The 19263-nt window shown below is 48.0% G+C and overlaps 1 protein-coding gene across 3 annotated transcripts in view; it reads left to right on the top strand.

Moving 5' to 3' along the window:
• Positions 1 to 5197, top strand: part of Kif5a (kinesin family member 5A) — a 40654-nt gene extending 35457 nt beyond the window's left edge. For 2 of the 3 annotated variants that reach the window (XM_030244919.1, NM_001039000.4), the window contains 4 exons: positions 256 to 323; positions 716 to 743; positions 1036 to 1147; positions 2471 to 5197. In XM_030244919.1, the coding sequence (XP_030100779.1) occupies positions 256 to 323; positions 716 to 743; positions 1036 to 1114 (175 nt within the window). In that variant the 3' untranslated portion in view covers positions 1115 to 1147; positions 2471 to 5197. Of the gene's footprint in view, positions 1 to 255; positions 324 to 715; positions 744 to 1035; positions 1843 to 2470 lie in introns of those variants that run through there. The other variant, NM_008447.4, reaches the window with a different exon arrangement.
• The last annotated feature ends 14066 nt before the right edge of the window (positions 5198 to 19263 follow it).

Below are 19263 nucleotides of genomic sequence, written 5' to 3'. Positions count from 1 at the left end.
CCAAGGCCATCTGGGCCCTCTGAAGGCATTAGGGTGGTGTCAGCTCTTGGTTCCTTTAAAAATGCATTTCCTGAGTCCCGTGGTTTCTAACCCTTTTCGCGGTCTTCTGGGTCGTGGTTAGGAGGTGGGTGCTTTCTCCTTGTCGCCATGATTGGTGGCCTCTGTTGCAGGCATAGAAAGGGTGAGTGACCGGGAGGAAGGTGGGCATAGTGGCTCTCAGAATGGTGGGCTGCATCTGTATTCTGCTCCTTCCAGCTTTGCCAGCAGCGGAGCCACATCTGTTGCCCCCTTGGCTTCCTACCAGAAGGCCAACATGGACAATGGTAAGTGATGAAGACGCAGGATTCCCAGGGAAGATGAGAGGTGTTTACAACAGACACGAACAGAACCTTCCTCTCACTGGAGGGTCAAACAAAACGATACTGTCAGGGAGAGCTCGTGGAACAGCCTGTGCCTAGTGTGGTTTCTGCCCTGCATCCCATTCCTGGTACAGCTGGGGAGGGAGGGGTTGTACCGGGGTTGGGTACGATTCATGTGGACCAGCTTTCTCCTAAGGGCTTGCTTAGGTCTCCAGCCAAACCCACTATTTTCTGGAGTGGTGAGGGTAGAGTGCCTCAGTTTACCAGTTCAGAGGCATGGGCTTCAGGATGGGAGGGGTTGTGAAGACTGTTCCTCACGCCAGCTTTTTTCTAACCCTGTGTTCTCATCCCTTCAGGAAATGCCACAGATATCAACGACAACAGGTACTCAGACTTGGGGTCTCTGGGCGGGACCCAAAAAAATCGAATAACACTTCTCTAAGAGGACTTCCCTGGAGCTCTGGGGAGGAGGGAAGAAATGAGGCAGGAGATCCAGGCACTCCCATGGGTACTTTCTCCGTACCTCAGGGAACGTTCCGACCTTGGGCAAGGCCTGAGGTTCCTTAGGAAGCCTGCATCCTTCCTGCCCTCACCCGCCCTTCAGTATCTCAGGCACGCTGTCAGAGTGCTGGCCGCAGTGGGGGCAGAGCTGTTGACAGGCTGTTTCTTCCTCCAGGAGTGACCTGCCGTGTGGCTATGAGGCTGAGGACCAGGCCAAGCTTTTCCCTCTCCACCAAGAGACAGCAGCCAGCTAACTCCCAACCCTGGCCACATATCTGCACTTTCAGGTAGCTGCAGGCCACTTCCCTCCCTAGCCCCAGCCTCCTCCTGTCTGGCCATGGCTGCTTCTCCTGTTCATGTGTATGTGTATATGTTTGTATGTGTCTGTATGTGTGTGTTGTGTGTGCATGAGTGTACCCACATCAGGAGGCCAAGGTTAGTAGGTGTGGGTGTCTTCATTTGTGTGTGTGTGTGTGTGCGCGCTCACATCCACAGGCCAGCCTTGGTGTGGGTGTCTTCCTCTCTCACTTTCCATCTTACTTTTTGAGGTCTCTCACAGAACCTGGAGCTTGCTGTTTTGGGGTAGACTGGCTGGTCAGTCACCTCCCCACCCTCCCTCTGTCCCACCCCACCCCCCATATCTGCCCATTTCTGTCCCCTGGGGTACTGGGGATCCAAACATAGTCCTCATGTCTGTTCAGTAAGCACTTAGTGACTGAGCCAAAATCTTCCAACTCCTGCTTGGCCCTGTATGGCTGCACGAGGCAGAGGCAGGGAGATCATGAGTTCAAAGGAGTCCTGGATTCATGAGACCCTGTATCAAAACCAAACAGAAACATTTGCTAAAAAGCCCAAATCTCATTCATAGCCAACCCTGACCTCCCATGGCCCCAAGCCTTCCCTTAGGTGCTGGTGGTAATCACAGTACTCATTTCTACCACTAGGGGTCACTGTCATACATTAAAATTTTTGTTAAAGGCAAGGGCTGCTGTCCATCGGTCTACTACCTTGTGCCTTTACCCTAAAATAGCCTTAAAATAGCCTTAGATACACAGAGATGTCTAAGCCACCTCGTGTAAAGGTGATGTCTGCACTACTCCTGGATTGACATATGCTGCCAAAGACTCTCGGTGTCTCTAGCTAGAAACAACAGTACGGTCAGTAAAAATGGAAACCAGCTGCCTCCCCATCCACTAACCCTCCAGCTTCAACACCTCCCCAATCACACCAAGTCCCCGATCACACCAGGACCTGGTGTCACCGGGCATATTCCATGTTTGTTTTAGACCCCAGATGGTCAGAGAGACCTATGTTATGGTACACTTTATAGCTCCTTTGCTGAATCAAGAGAAAATGTCCAGTCTTGCTGAGATGCACGAGGCCGCGTCCCTCCCAGGCTTTCCCCGGACAGTGGCTCAGGCAGAAAAGCAGGAGAGAAAGAGATGTGTTAAGGGGGAGAGGATGCTGGCAAGACTTGGGGTGGAGAAACATGGATTGGACTGGCTGGCAGTGGGGGGTGGGGCTGGCTTCGTGGTGTTCTATGTTGTCTGTTCCTACACAGAGGCCAGGCCGGGCTGGCTCCTCACACCCTCTTTCTCTTTCTTCCCCAGTTTCTAAGAGGGACTGAGGCCTCTTCTCTCAGCATGCTGCAAAACCTGTGGTCTCTGACACTAACTCCCTCCCCAGCCCGTGATGTTGGACTGTTTGATGTCTCCTCCTATTCCGTATCTCTTTGTACTCTGTATCTATCTATCAGAAGCTGCTGCTGTCTCTCCTCTCTGTCCTCCCCTCTAAGTATCTGATGATGTATTTAGCAGTTTTTAAGCATAGTCTCCCTTCCTCGTTGGGCGTTAGGGAGGAGGGAATATTTCTTCTTTCTTCCATAGACTCGTTTCTTACACCGAGTGATGTCAGTCACTGAGTAGAGGTCACAAAAGATAAAGGAAAAATGGGAGCGGGGAGGCTGCCCTTCTTCTCTCTCACAAACACACGTGTACACGCACACACGCATGCACACACAGTGTACATACAAAGCCTTAAGCAGAGGAATGTCTTAGCATCTACGAAAAGAGAGAAATAGACCCCTTCCCTCTTTACACAGAACACAGAGGAGGCCCCAGTGGAAGGTTGCGACACCGCTCTCTCCCTCACACATACGCATCCCTCACCGGAGTCAGCACACTGGAGGCGGTCTCCTCTGCCCTGTGAGGTCTGCCTTGTGCTCCCTTCCCTGGTTGGAGAGCATGGACTACTCAAGGGACTGTTTCCCTTTCTGGCCCAAGCCTCTTGTACTTTCCACTCCAGATATCACAACCAGAACTTAGAGTTGGTTTAAAACATCTTCTGAAAATTCGAGAAGGCGGACTGCTGAGAAACCGCTGCTCACCTGTCTGTGCCAATAGTTATACGCAGGTGGAGTCAGAATGGTTGGCTCCCTGGCTCTGGGGAGTGAGCAGGCTGAGGGACTACTGTGTGCTACTCTGTCACAGAACCCTCAGGTTGAAGCTCCAAGCTCGTTCTTTCTCCCATATTGGGCTGTGTGTGCTTCCCACTCCTGACTTTGGTTTGGGGCTTCCGGTTTGTTGGCATAATCGCCGTCTCTAGATGCCGTCCCTTCAGAATGGAATCTGGCCTGTTCCCAGTATACCTTCCTCCCCCAAACACAGTTCCTTCTGTAATCTCCATCTGGTCCCAAGTGCACTTTAAAGACAGGGGTGGGGGAGCAGGTTGGAGCATGGTGGCAGGCGGCCTCCCTGACACAGGAAAAAGCTCTGCTGTTGATCCCAGCACTGCAAAAGCAAAAAAGCAGAAGCTGGGTGTAGTGGCTCACACTTTCGAATGTTGCTCTCAGGAAGCCGAGGTAGGAAAATTGCTAAATTTGAGGCTATCCTGGACTACACAGTTAGATCCAGGAGAGCTTGTACTATGACGGGAGGAAATCCTATCTCAGAATGAAGGAAAGGGAAGAAGGAAGAGGAAGGAAGGAAGGAAGGAAAAGTAAGGAAAGGGAGGAAGGAAGGAAAGAAAGGAAGGAAGGGAGGAAAGGAAGGAAGTGGGGACAGGACAGTTTTTTTCCGAACTGGCAGGGGCTAAGAGCATGAAATTAATGCTTTCCCCACTGCCATCTCAGCTCAGGTCCCCTCCTGCCCAGCACTGAAGAGGACGGACGTTGCTTTAGTTCAGATGGTCCTGTCCTCCCATCTGCTAAGGTATTTTTCCAGACAGCTGCAGGGATGAAGGTCAGTACTCAGCCTAAGCCAAGAAAAACAGTTGAGTATCCAGATACCCAGTCCATCCCAGGATGGGAGACCAGGGCTCTCCAACAGAGGGCAGCCTGCTGTCCAGACCCTGCTAGGCCTGGGAGGAAAACTCCCTGTGGGTGACAGCTGGCAACTATGAGCTGTAGTGGCTGTGACTCCCTCAAGGGACCGTTTCTGCTCTGTAGGGAGTGATTGAGATGAAGACAGTATCAGACTGGCATGGGAGAACTCCCAAGTGACAATTTTCAAACACTTCAGAATAAATCTGATGACTAAGCAGAACCTAGGGCTTTGACCATGGCTTAGTGGTACCATGCGAAGACACTTAGTGTGACAAGTCTGAGGGTTCAGTCTATCTCTGGAACCGCAAACAACACGAAACAACCAAAATGGTAAAGTAATTCAGAGCGAGGAACGTTTGTTATAATTTCTTTCTTTTCATACCCCCTCACAGTGGAAAATGCTTCATTCATTGGAGGGTCCTGAGATAGCCCTAAGAGCTTAGAACTCACTCATTTGCCAGAGGGGTCCAGTCTGCTCCCCCCCCCCACACACACACACACTCTCTAAAACCACAACTCAAAAGAAAGGTCAGGAGGTGCAGACAAATCGCACACCTCAGACACAGTGGGCAAGGAAGGAAAAGGGTGTTCCCTGTGGCTCATGCTGGCAGGATGAGGATGCTTGGGATTCTGAGGGAGTTTGCATGATCTTGTCACCAAACGATCCTTTTCAAAATACAAGTGAGGAGATGTGGAGGCGTGCAGCAGAGCAGATGAGGAGGGGGGCGGCAGTGGCCAGCCTTCCCTCCTCGGCAAGATGTAAGGGACACGGCCATTTGCTATGCTAAAGAAACAGCCCTTCACCGGAAGGTTCTCACCACATCCTCCCCCTTACCTTCACTACATCCCTTTCAGAGAGCCAGGCCACCACCAGGGCCCCTGGCCCGCCCACTTACATCTGCCAAAGTGAAATGTTGCATGCCGGCGTGGAAGACAAAACCAAACCGCACAAATCCCAGTGTGTATTTACTTGGTGGACACAAATATCTTTAAAATAAAATAACTTCGATGACGACTTGCTGTTGCTTCTTATTCATTTTTCAAAGGGCTTTTGTTTGCCTTTTGTTGATACAAGTTTTGCCTGCACATATTTACATGTACCATGTATGTGCCTGGTGCCCTTAGGAGGCTGGAATAGGGCACTAAATCCTGAGGAACTGGAGGTACCAATGGTCGTAAGCAGGGATGTGGGCAGTGAAACTGAGCCCTGGTCCTCTATGAGAGAAAAGAGAAGGGGTGCTCCTAAGCACAGAACCAGCGCATTAGCCCAGGGTGGTGGTCTGCATGACAATGGACGGGCCTTAGAGGCTCTGTAGGTTTGAATACTCGTCCCTCAGTCTGTGGAAGGATTAGGAAGTGTGGCCTTGGAGGAGCTGTGTAACGTTCCAAAGCCACATAGCATTCCGATAGTGCTCTCTGCCTCCTCATGCTGTGGATATGATGTAAACTTCAAGCTGCTATTGCACACACACCCCTCCAACATGATGGAACAGGCCTCCCTACCTGCTGCCACGTTCCCTACCATGATGGTCATGGACTCTAAACCTCTGGAACTGTGAGCCCCAAATTAAATGTTCCTTGTACAGAATGCCTGGGTCCTGGTGTTTTGTTACAGAAAAAAAAAAAAAAAAAAGTAAGGGGCTGGAGAGATGGCTCAGCAGATAAGAGCACTGACTGCTCTTCCAGAGGTCCTGAGTTCAATTCCCAGCAACCACATGGTAGCTCACAAACATCTATAAAAGGATCAGATGCCCTCTTCTGGTGTGTCTGATGGCAGCTACAGCAGACTCATAAGTAATAATAAACCTTTTTTTTTTGAAGTATGTAAATGTATATTTATACTATAGCTTATTCAACCATCCCACTATTGGTGGATATCCAGGCTGGTTATGAACTTTAAGAGAACGTGTATCCTGCTCTCTTCATGTTCTTACCCAGACCTTCATGGTCCCTAAGCCAGTTACTTCCCATGCCCCCTCCCCCATGTCTCTGCTACCCTTGACAACAGCTCAATTCTGCTGCCCCATGATCAGCTAGCATGATCGTTCTTTCAATCTCCACCTCTTCCTCTCTCAAGGCGCCTGTGCTGGAGGAAACTATACAGTCAGAACTTCGGAGCCACTGAGGGAGAAAACTGTACTGTCAGAATGTTGGGGCCACCAATGATGAGTTTACAAACTCATCTGGCCCTTGGTGCAGTCCTCCCCCCATGTATTTCTGTTCAGTTGCCCTGCCTGCTGTCCAGAGCACCTGGTCTAGATCCTAAGTCTCCTAGACCCACTCTTCTTGAAGACAGCCTTGCTTCTGGTTTAAAGACAAGACCAAGGGAATCAAGTGTGAAGTCCTCCTGTTGCATGAGACTTCCTGGGGAGGCATGAGCAAGTGTCTACTTAGCCCAAATAAGGGAATCCGTGACAGACCAAAGTAGGGATACCACCAGTGTGTGACTTGGCAAACCCGTGTGTTTATTGGGGTACTTCTGGAACGTGAGTGAGAGCTTACTGACAGGAGCAGAAATGACTTAGAGACAGCTGCATCACCAGAGCTCACCGTAGCTCATGAAACCTGGAAGCAGCTACATCCATCTCTCTCTCTCTCAGGCAGTTCGGTTGGTCTGAGCCTCTTCAGGCAGCTCAGGGGTCTCTGCTCCCTCAAGGCAGCTCGGCCTGTCTGAGTCTCTCAGCACTCCTTATTGCTTACCTATGCTTAAGGAGGGGAGGACCGAGTGTATCTGCTCAGCTTGGGGGACTTCCTGAGCCTAACAGGATTCCCCTCGAGATGAAATGTTTCACCTCCCTTTAGAATGAGCATCCTGTCTGAAGGGGCTTTTTCCCAGATGGAAGGTTTTTCTCTTGCATACACAGATCTCCATGCTTACACTTTCAGGTATCTTATTGCTATTTCCTCCAAATTGAGACGTTATCTCTTTGGGAGAGGAAGGAAGATAATCAGTAAGTTATCAGGTTCAAAGCACTATAAAGAAAGTCTGGCATTTGGGAGGCAGAGGCAGGTGGATCTCTGAGATTAAGGCCAGTCTGGTCCAGGACAGTCAGGGCTTTGTAGAGAGACCCGCCTCACAACAAACAAACAAACCACAAAAGAAAACAACAAAAAAGAAAAATAAAGTAAGGTACAAGACTCAGAAAAGGAACTCAGAAAATTATGAGTTGCAAGGTTCTAAGGTTGTATTTGCAAGCGAGATTCCCCAGGGAGAGGGGAACTTAGTCGTTTCCTGCAGGGAGCTCCAGAGGTACAACCTCCAGAGGTCACTGCTTGGCTCTTTGGTGATACATTTGTCTTTGAGTCACTCCTGCAACCCCCCACCCCAACTAAAGCAAGCAACCCCTCACCCCTACTTCAATAAGCAACCCCTTACCCCCACAGTAAGCAACCCCCACCCCTACTTCAGTAAGCTGTGCCCCTCCCCCAACCCATCAGTTCACCAAGCTAGAGTCAGGTGGAATCCTTTCTTTAATTGATCTAGGGTGAGCGTGAGCCGTCTTCCCTTCACATCGTGAGAGGCCATACAGCTAGTGCCCAGCAAGGCCCAGCAGGGCCAAAGATCAGCTGAGGGGCAGTTCCCTGGTCCCAGTGAGGGGGGTAAGGCTGCGGCTGAAGATGCTGTCTGAGGTGGAAGAGTTGGGAGGAGATGCTGAAAGGGCTACCTCTCTTTGCGGTGGTGTGCTTCCTGCTGTAATGGACTTGTACACTTTCTGTTATCTGTGGTGAGATACACAACCAAGGCTGAGGCACCGTGGGGGTGGGGTGGGGTCCCAAGGATGCTGTCTTCCTCCTTGATGAGCGGGGTCCTCTACATGAGTATGGGGTACCCTCCAGATAGCTGATGCAACATGTGTTATGTCGTCCCTGAAGCAGCAGGCAAGAGAAGAATCGTAAGGAGTTGTTGTCGAGTTGCTTGGCTTTTGCTGTGAACGTTCAGTCATCCAAACACGGTTCAGCTGACTACCCAGAAAGAACTTACCATGAAAAAGGGTTAATTATGAGAGCAGGGGTAGGGGCAGAGGGACACTACAAATGCTATTCTCTGCTGAGCTCTGATGAGGCAGGGGAACTGGATAAAGGGAAGGATAAATGGGGGTGTTGGTTTGCCATGCCTTATAGAAGGTGAGCCAGCTGTAAAGAGAAGGAAAATGCAATTTAGATCTGCAATAAAGCGCTGGAGAGATGGCTCAGAGGTTAAGAGCATCAGCTAGTCTTCCAGAGGTCCAGAGTTCAATACCCAGCAACCAAATAGTGGCTCATAACCTTCTGTAATGAGATCTGGTATCCTCTTCTGGCCTGCAGACAGAACGCTGTATATGTAATAAATAAATAAATCTGAAAACTAAAAGCTAAATTCTGCACCAAATAGCTTTTCCTGGGATAATTTTTAAAAAATCTTAGAGCCTGTTGGGAGAGAATTAGTGAAGAAGAGGAGAGAAGAAGGATGGAGAAGAGATGACCCTGGCCAGAGACTCAGAGACTTAACTCAGAGAAAGGGGTGAAATGAGGTCCTTAATAACGGTCCAGTTTGAGAAACGAGTGATCAGGGAATATGTGCAGCTGAATTGCTGGCATTGGCACTGCCTTTAAAAATTTTTTTATTTACTTTTATTTTATGTGCATTGGTGTTTGAAGGTGTCAAATTCCCTGGAAATAGAATTGCAGACAGTTTTGAGCCACCATGTGATTGCTGGTAATTGAACTCAGGACCTCTGGAAGAGCAGTCAGTGCTCTTAACCACTGAGCCATCTCTCCAGCCCCCTGGTACAGACTTGTAAACAAGAAGCGAAATATAATCTACAGCCTGGCTGGTGAAGCTGGGGGGGACACCTGGGAAGTTGCAATCCGAGGCTGTGGACGTGAAGAATCTGAATATAACCACCCAGCACTGCCTGAGACAAAACTGCATTGTCGGAGGCAATGGAAGAGCTGTCCAAGTGTCCAATAGGTGGGCACATGTGTCCATGAGGGACACCTGGCTATTATCAGCTGAGGTATGAGAGGTATGAGTATCAGAGAGCGATGGGAAGGACAGGCATTCCTGAGAGAAGTGAGTGTTTGACAAGCAGTAGTTTATAATTATACATACATACATATTATATCACAAAGTTCCATCTAATACATAATTATGTAATATATACAAAAGACAGTAGACATGTTGTATACATATCATTCATTCATATATATACACTTACTTAGCATACCATGTCCACTGGAAACTGCTACAGTCATGAAGCCAGCACAGCTATTGGACAGAGTTACAGCAATGCTGAGCCAGATACTGTGATTGCTGTAGATCTGCCTCTCACTTTTAGGCTTTGGTCTCTGCGTGTTGGCTTCTTGGGGACTTTCTGTGCTATGCTTCATTTTATGTCTGAATCTTTTTAGGAAGGTCCTAAAGTTACTATCCCTTCTGTTTTTAGGAAGATAACTTTATCTGGCAGTGTTTAGAAGTCTTCCTTATGCCCCGGAGCTGAGAAGCCACGAAGAGATGAGCACAGAGAAGCACTAAGCTAGGAATTTCTAGTTGAGGCCGTGACCCCAGGAATCTTCTTGGGGTATTGCCACTAAGCAAACTCAGACTGTATCATTGGAACAGGGTAAACTTAGAAATGATTGACTAACTCTGACTGGCCAGGAGAATTAGTAACAGATTCAAAACCTCTTTTTATAATACACTTAGCATTCTCTGAAAATGTAAAGATCATACAGGATCATACAGGCACACCCCCGGAGGAATAGAACTCAGTAAATATGATAGATAAACTAAAATAATCTTTTCCTACTTTATGGCAAGAATGATAAAAGAACACAGGTTAAGAGGCATTAAGTATTCATCTGCTGTTATTAAAAAGAGTCATTCAGGGGCTGGCGAGATGGCTCAGTGGGTAAAAGCACTGACAGCTTTTCTGAAGGTCTTGAATTCAAATCCCAACAACCACATGGTGGCTCACAACCACCCATAATGAGATCTGACACCCTCTTCTGGTGTGTCTGAAGACAGCTACAGTGTACTTATATATAATAATAAATAAATCTTAAAAAAAAAAGAGTCATTCAGATATTTTCCGGGATGGGGTCTGGAATGCTTTAAAACAACAAACCCTGCCAGGCTAAAAGCAGCCTGTCATGCAATAAATGTGTTTGCTTTGTGTGGAGAGCTTTTGGGGCTGCATCTAGGAATTTGGCAAGAGTTTGACATTGGGCTAGGACAAGGAAGTAGGCTCAAGGTAAATACAGCTGAGGAGTGTTCTTTGTGTCTTGTTAACACCCTGAGTACTGCCGGGCATGGTGGCACATGCCTTTAATCCCAGCACTTGGGAGGCAGAGGCAGGCGGATTTCTGAGTTCCAGGCCAGCCTGGCCTACAAAGTGAGTTCCAGGACAGCCAGGGTTACACAGAGAAACCCTGTCTCGAAAAAACAACAACAACAAAAACCACCCTGAGTACAGTAATCATAGGACCTTTGTTTATGTTTTGTTTGTTCCTCGGCTACTTTGTTTATTCCTTAGGACTGACCATATTCTTTGTATGTACCTAGAATGATATAAAAGCAGACTGGAAAAAAATAAACCCACTTCTGCCTCAGAACTTGCTGGGGTCATACCATAATGTTGCCTAATTGTCTTTTTTTTTTTTTTTTTTTTTAATCCTCACTCCCTCCCTCGAGACTCTGTTGACTGAGCTGGCTTGGTCAGCTGTGGCAGAAACATTCTTTAGAGTCTTTGAATTGGAATTATAGGGCTAATAATAAAAATAAAATTTGTTCTATTTGCACTTTCTAATTGTGACTATGAAAGGAAATAAAATTTGAGACATGTGATTCATGTAATTTATGTCAAGTAGCCCAAAGAGTTGTTTGTGAGCTTTGAAACCTGGGGCTGAGAACATAGCAGAACAGGCCAGGACATGACTGGGCAGGCCCGTCATTACATGTCCTGACTGGCCTAGTGCCTCCCTATCTCCCACCCTTCTGACAGTCTGTTGATGTTTAAATGGACCAATCATGTGAAACCTCGCCAATTCCTCCCCCCAGCCCCACCCCTTTTCTATAAAAGTCCCTAGCTTCCAAGCCTCAGGGTCGAAACCACTGTCTCCTGTGTGAGATACCTTTCGAACCGGAGCTCCGCCATTATGGCTCCACCATGTGGTCGACACCTCTGTCTCCTGCTGGAGATATGTGTTGGCCCGGAGCTCCGTCATTAAACTACCTCATGCTTTTACATCAAGATGGTCGTCTGTTCGTGATTCTTGGGTGCACGCCGAACGGAAATTAAGTGGGGGTTTCCCCACTAGGTTCTTTCAACTAAACTTGTAACCCTGGACATGTGATGAAAAATCAAAAACCTGTCTGGAGACAAACTGATATAATCTGTACTTCTCAGATAATCACTAATCGGCCTTTGCTCCGTGAAACCCGAATAAATAAGGAAGCAACCTGACTGCTGGTCAGTCAGAAGTGCAAGGTCTCCCTGACAGCAGTGCCTGACTCACTCCTTCCTCTCACACTCCTCATCTTTTGGGAAAACTCTATCGACCCTGGGGCCGGCCCCTGGCATTTACTTTGACTTTGGAGATAGAGTCAGGCTCGTTGTGTAGCCCTGGGTTGCCTGAACCTCACTTTGTAGAAAAGTCTTGAAGTCACAGAGATCTGCCTTGCTCTGCATCCTGAGTGTCATGAGACAGGAGCATGACAGTGAATGCGAATGGCTTAGACTGATACGTTATTCTCTGCTGGTTAAAATGAGCCAGTTCAAGCCAGGTTAAACTATATATAAAGGCAGGTTTAATGGGAAGCAGCTCTCAGGCCGGCAAGTTCACAAAGAAGGAAACCAGGGATGCCGTCATGGGAAGGGAGACTGTGATGAGAATTTTTTTTAATGTATTTATTTTATGTATTTGACTGCCCTATCTGTGTGTACACCTGTGTGCCAGAAGAGGACATCAGACCCCAATGTAGACGGTTGTGAGCCACCATGTGGTTTCTGGGAATTGAACTCAGGACCTCTGGAAAAGTAGCCAGTGCTCTTAACTGCTGAGTCAAAGAGAATCTTTTATAAGTATCGCCTGTCAATAAAAAAGCTGATGGCCAATGAGCTGAGGCAGGAAATAGGAGGTGGGGCACTGGCAGGAAGTGAGATGATTCTGGGAAATAGTGAGAGAATAAAAGGAGATGGTGTGTGAGTGAGAGAGAGAGAGAGAGAGTGTGTGAGTGTGTGTGTGTGTGTGTGAGTGAGAGAGAATGTGTGTGAGTGAGAGTGTGAGTGAGTGAGGTGAGTGTGAGTAAGTGTGTGAGTGTGTGTGAGAGAGAGAGACAGAAACAAAGAGAAAGAGAGAGAAGGAAGAAGCAGAATTGAAGGCGAGGTAACTAACCATAACTAACCTTGTGGAACACACCGAGTCGTTGAATGGGTTGAATCAGTTACGAGCCAGTCAGGGATTGAGCAGAAGCTTGTGGCCAAGGCATTTATTATTAAATAATTAGTCTCAGCATTGTTATTCTGGTAGGAGGGGCTGGGAAAGAGGAAAATGGATTTTAATTTTTTTTATAGGAGACAGAGGTGAGGGGGATGAGAAAGAGAAAAACATACATGCAGAGAGAAGGAAGGGGGAGGGAAAGAAAAGGAGGAGCAAGAGGGAGTGGGGGGGAGGCCCCAAATTATCTGGACTATACAGGAAAGAGCCTCTGGAGGAAGGGTAGCCCAGCCCCTGGGCTGGAGAGTTCAGGGTTGGAGGTGGGGTATGCCAGGTAGGGACTGAGGGATGCTGGGAGAACCTGGAACCACCTCGAGTGCCTGAAAAAGGCACTTCAGTCCTGTGTCCCAGTGTCTGAAACCAAACAGGACTAATGTGTAAACTGGGCTTACAAAGTGCTAAAGCAAATTTTTTAAAGAAGAGAGGAGAGGAGTTGCAGCATTTCGTCTCGGCACTTGGGAAACAAGCAAGTGGATCTCTGTGAGTTCAAGGCCAGCCTGGTCTACATAGAGAACTGCAGACCATCTAGTGAGACCTATTTCAAGAAGGGCAAGGGTGGGTAAGGGGAGGAAGAAGACAAAGAAGTTTGCTGTCTTAGTTAGGGTTTCATTGCTGTGAATAGACACCATGGCCAAGGCAGCTCTTATGAGGACAGCATTTCATTGGGGCTGGCTTACAGGTCAGAGGTTCAGTCCATTATCATCAAGATGGGAGCATGGTACTGTCCAGGCAGACATGGTGCAGGAGGAGCTGAGAGTTCAAGAACTTGTTCCAAAGACAAACAGAAGACTGCTCTTAGGCAGCTAGGACTAGGGTCTTAAAGGCCATAGGCAGAGTGACACACTTCCTCCACCAAGACCACACCCACTCCACCAAGGCCACACCTCCAAATAGTGTCACTCCTTGGGTCAACCATATTCAAACCATCACTTCTGCCTTTATCACTTAGGGAAATGTAGCTAGATTTGTGTAAATCTACCATTCCTAGGAGAGAAACCTGATCAGAAGCCAAAGTCAGCACTATGAGTCTCTAAGGATATAAAATTGAGCAACAGATTACCAAAGGATGCATTCTAGGCGTGTTGGACACTGTTGGCTAAGCCTGGGACCCTTTCAACAGCCAGATGTGGCTCAAGGAGAGGTTGTGGCCACCATGCTGGAGAGCCAGCTCTGGTTGCAGGCATGCAGCAGCAGACCTCCTGGATGAGGTCAGATGGCTCATGGGAAAGGACTTGATTGTGAGGAGAAATGTTTTTCATCCATATTGCTGTACCCAGCACTGCCATTTTGTTTTGTTTTGTTTTGTTTTGTTTTTCAAGACAGGGTTTCTCTGTATAGCCCTGGCTGTCCTGGAACTCACTCTGTAGGCCAGGCTGGCCTCGAACTCCAGAAATCCGCCTGCCTCTGCCTCCCGAGTGCTGGGATTAAAGGCGTGCGCCACCACGCCCGGCTCAGCACTGAGATTTTGATGAAGATACACTCATGATATACTGGTCCTTGTGAACATTTTTGAAGTATCTCCTTAACCACCTATGACCAGCTGGCATTCCCTTAGAACAGATGGTGCTGGGCCTTCAGAGATCTTGCCTACCCTCTGTAGAAAGAGTCCGTTATGCAACGCTCATGCATGAGCGTAGTGCAGGTTTGGAAAGGCATCCTGGAAGAGTTGAAGCCGTAGCTAAGGAACCTAAAGGAAAGTATCATGCATGGGTGGTGTTTTGTTAAGGCTACTGCCATTGCTGTGACAAAATGCCATGACCAGAAGCAGCTTGGGGAAAAGAGGGTCATGTGGCTCACATATCCCGAATCAAGAACTCAAGCCAGGCAGAAGTCTAGAGGCAGGAGCTGATGCAGAGGCCATGGACAAGTGCCGCTTCCTCGTCGTGGCTTGCTCAGCTCGCTCTCTTATAGAATCTAGGACCCCTAGCTCAGGGATGGCACCGCCCACCACGGGCTGGGTCCTCACCCATCCATCATCAATTAAGAAAATGCCTTACAGGCTTGCCTACAGCCTGGCATTATGGAGGCATTTTCTTAATTGAGGCTCCCTCCTCTCAGATGATTCTACCTTGTGTCAAATTGACATGAAACAAGCCAGCGTGGGTAGAAAAGGATGTTCCCAGAACCAATAAGGTTATTGAATAATATCCCAGTGATAACAATAAGATATCTTCCTATAAATTGAGGCCAAAAGTAAATGCCAGAAATAGATGAGAAGATCCTACCTACTATTGGAGACCCTGAATTCTCTCTCTATAGGGCACAGGGAAGCCCAGTTGGGACTGATCGGGAAGTGCCTTCCCTGGCAGCTGGCTTTCACAGTGCCAAAAGGCACTACGCATTCTCTGGGGTATAATTCTTACCAACAGTTCTGCTCAGTTATGGATGCTGTGTCCTGTGTTACCAACATGCCAGGGAAGATTTGCCCACTGGAGCAACAGTTGTGTAACTAAGTGCTTTCCTAAGGGAGTGAATTAAGCTTTGGTGCTGTAAGCTAGGCAAAGATCTGCGGTGGAAGCTTTCAGCCTTCTCAGAGGGAAACTTCCCTTTCCCCTAGTGGCCACTGAAGAGAGTCATAATAGACCAAGCTTTGAGACTGTTGATGTGGTCTGATGCTCAGTGGTAAATGGGGTGGGGGGGTGGAAATCCACACATCTGTATCACCCCTTCCAAGGCTCGAGCAACATCACAGAAGAGAGGGAAGATAGTCAGGAAGGATGGGGAGTTGGTAACTATTTCCTCTGAAGGGAGGAGGGGTGGGCTGGTGAGATGGCTCAGCGGGTAACAGCATTGGCTGCTCTTCCGAAGGTCCTGAATTCAAGTCCCAGTAACCACCTGGTGCCTCACAACCACCTGTAATGAGATCTGACACCCTCTTCTGGTGCATCTGAAGACAGCTACAATGTACTTATAATAATAAATAAATCTTTGGGCCAGAGCAAGCAGAGGTCCTAAAAAAATTCAACTCCCAACAACCACATGAAGGCTCACAAATGTACAATCTGTACAGCTACAGTGTACTCATATACATAAAATAAATAAATTTTGAAGGGAGGGAGGAGGGGGGACTCCTAAGACCGGAAGTTCATAAAACGTATAAGATTCAGGGATCACAGATAGTTCTGATGTCTCCAGCTGCTCAAATGGTTCTATAAGCCTTTTATAAGAACTACGGGAGAGTCTTCTGCTGAGCTGCTGCAAAGTGGGCAGGAGAGGAGATGTGGCTTCGCCTGGGGACGGGCCTTTGGTGACACAGCCTGCTTGGAGTCATTTACACTCCTATAGGTAACTCCTCAGTCCAGCTCCTTCTGTTTGTTCTTTATATCTCGCCAGAAAAGTCACACAGCAAGACACACCCTTCCCTTCCCCTTACAGCCAAATGATGGCTCTCTTTTCTCTGGACATATTTGTTTTTTGAGACAGGGTCTTACTATGTATCTCTGGCTGGTCTAGAACTCTCTATGTAGACCAGGCTGGACTTGAACTCAAAGATCCACCCAACTCTGCCTCTGTGTGTTGGCATTTGAAGGTTTGCACTACCACCACGTGCACAGTTGAACTTACATTTTTTTTACAGCTGACTCAGAAGCAAGCTACAGCTTCCTGTCCTGGGACTAGCTATAACCTTTGCTCTTTCTGCTGCATACAATGTTTCTGAGTTGCTCAGTGCACCTAACTCCACTGACCAAGCCAGCTCAGTCAGTCAACTGGGTCTTGAGGGAGGGAGGGAGGGAGGAAGGGAGGGAGGACTGAAAAGAAAAAGACAAGTAGACAACATTATAACATGACTCCAGCCAGTGCAGAGGCTAAAGCGTATCTATTTTTCTCCAGCCCGCTTTTAGACCATTCTAAGTACATGCAAAGAATAAGGTCAGCTCTAAGGCATAAACAAAGTAGTTAAGGAATGAAGCATAAACACAGATCCCATGACCACTGTATTCAGAGTCTTAACAAGACCCATCAAGATATAAACAGCACATTCATCTGCTGCCAGAGCCTACTTTCTTGTCCTAGCCCAATGTCAAATTCCTGCCAAATTCCTAGAAGGCGGCACCCAAAGCTCTCCACACACCACCTTTTGTCTCTGTGTGTCTATGGTTTCTTCTGTGTCTATCTGTTCCTTCTTCTTTTTTTTTTTTTTTTTTTTGGTTTTTTGAGACAGGGTTTCTCTGTATAGCCCTGGCTGTCCTGGAACTCACTTTGTAGACCAGGCTGGCCTCGAATTCAGAGATCCACCTGCCTCTGCCTCCGGAGTGCTGGGATTAAAGGCGTGCCCCGGCTTATCTGTCCCTTCTTTATCCCCACCCCAAGTCAGGTTTCCAGGACCAAACTGTGCAGGATGAGACAGGATCCCTGGCCACGGTGTGGATGTAAGGAACTGAACCCAGGTCGTCTGAAGAGCAGTTAGTGCTCTAGCTGTTGAGCCGTCTCTCTAGCTCTATTTTAACTAATAAAAACGTTACATTTATTTATTGTGTATGTGTGGGTAGGCCCGTGTATGTGGAGGTCAGAAGACAACGGGTGGGAGTTGTTTCTCTCCTTCCCTCATATAGGTTCTGGGGGTAGGCCTTAGGTCATCAGGCGTGGCTTTACACAGACGCATCTCAACAGCGCTGCACCGGCCTCTTTTATGATACTCTGTCCCAGTGTCCTTTGCTTGTTCTGAGAAAAGTCACTCATGACCACAGAGTCCACGGCAATCCTTAAACCTGTATCCCCAGTCCAGATGGCTCTGCTAAACACTGGGCCCTTTTCCAGTCACCACAGCCTCTCGGTGTAGCCACGGCCTGGGACTTCCTCCTGTCCTTTGAATCTCACACCCTCAGTGAATTTTCCAAATTGACCTTGAGCTGTTTTTATTTAGTCATGTGCTTCTTTATTTATTGTGGAACCTGGGAATGAGCCCAGGTCTTGCACATGCTAGCCAAACACTGTAGCACTGAGGGACACTTCCGGCCTCAAACCTTGTGCCTGTAGATGCCATTTCATCTTCACTGGGTTAGCTCACCATCAGTATACGGATTTTGGCAATGTTCGTCATCCACCGGAATGTCAGAATAAACATTCTAGCAGTGTAAAGCAAAGAGGGTCTCCTGTGCCCATGTCCCGTCTCTAGCCTTATGTCTTTATGTCTTCTGTCTTCCTTTTGGTCTTCATCTTTGTATACTGCTCTTTCCCTAGGAAGCCTTTCAACATCTTGCTCTGAATTTACCTTTTCATTTATTTATTTTGGTTTTCCCAGACAAGGTTTCTTTGTGTAACCCCGGCTGTCCTGGAACTTGCTCTGTAGACCAGATTGGTCTGGAACTTAGAGATCTGCTTCCCTCTGCCTCCTAGAGTGCTGGACTAAAGGCATGCACCACCACTGCCCGGCATGTCCTTATCTCTTAATACTGCAGCCTTCTCCTTGGCTAGTCTGCGTCTTTAGACTTTTAATTCCTCTAGGGTAGAATTTTTCCTTTGCTTCAACCAGAGGAGAATCAGCCCCAAAATGGTAGTGGCTTCCAATTATGTTCTCAGTAAATACCTGTTGACTAGATGAATTAATGAACGAATTAAAAAAAAAAATCAACTTGGGGCCATGACCTAAAATTTCATATTTCCAGAAGATGAAGACATGACTTAGCCGGGCAGTGGTGGCACATGCCTTTAATCCCAGCACTTGACAGGCAAAGGCAGGCAGATTTCTGAGTTCGAGGCCAGCCTGGTCTACAAAGTGAGTTCCAGGACAGCCAGGGCTATACAGAGAAACCCTGTCTCAAAACAAAACAAACAAACAAACAAACAAACACCCAAAAAACAAAGAGAGAGAGAGAGAGAGAGAGAGAGAGAGAGAGAAGAAGAAGAAGAAGAAGAAGGAGGAGGAGGAGGAGGAGGAGGAGGAGGAGGAGGAGGAGGAGGAGGAGGAGGAAGGGAGGGAGGGAGGGCTCAGTGGTTAAGAGCGCCGACTGCTCTTCCAAAGGTCCTGAGTTCAAATCCCAGCAACCGCATGGTGGCTCACAACCATCTGTAACGAAATCTGATGCCCTCTTCTGGAGTGTCTGAAGACAGCTACAGTGTACTTACATATAGTAAATAAATAAATAAATCTTTAAAAAAAAAAAAAAAAGAGCATTAGCTCTTCCAGAGGACCATACTTGACACCCAGCTCCCACAACTTCAGTTCGGAGGATCCGACGCCCTCCTCTGGCCTCCGGGGCACTGAACTTACATCGTGCCAGCCAAACACCTATATACATAGAACAATTAAATGTATATATTTAAATTTGTCATGTCTGCAACCCCAACTTCATGGAGTCTGCAACCCCAACTTCATGGAGGACCAATCCTCACTTCCGTAATACCCAAACTTTATACCGAGAATGAGGCAGGGGATAGCAAGTTTGAAGCCAGCCTGGACTAAGCAAGGAGACCGGTCTCAAACAGAACGTTCGCCTACGGACAGAGCTCATCCACTAGAAACTGGACAGAACCGGAAGCGACAGAAGCGCCGCCCTGCACAGCGCCAACCCCGCATCCTTGTGAGTGCAACCCGAGCCAGGTGACCGCCCGGCAGCCGAGGGGGTGGAGCCATCCCCGCCGGCCCCGCCCCGCCCCGCTCGC

This window comes from Mus musculus, chromosome 10 (genome assembly GCF_000001635.26).
Source record: "Mus musculus strain C57BL/6J chromosome 10, GRCm38.p6 C57BL/6J".
In the NCBI taxonomy this organism is placed as follows: Eukaryota; Metazoa; Chordata; class Mammalia; order Rodentia; family Muridae; genus Mus; species Mus musculus.
The sequence above is the reverse complement of the archived record's forward strand: the minus strand, read 5'-3'. Positions and strand labels throughout refer to the sequence as shown.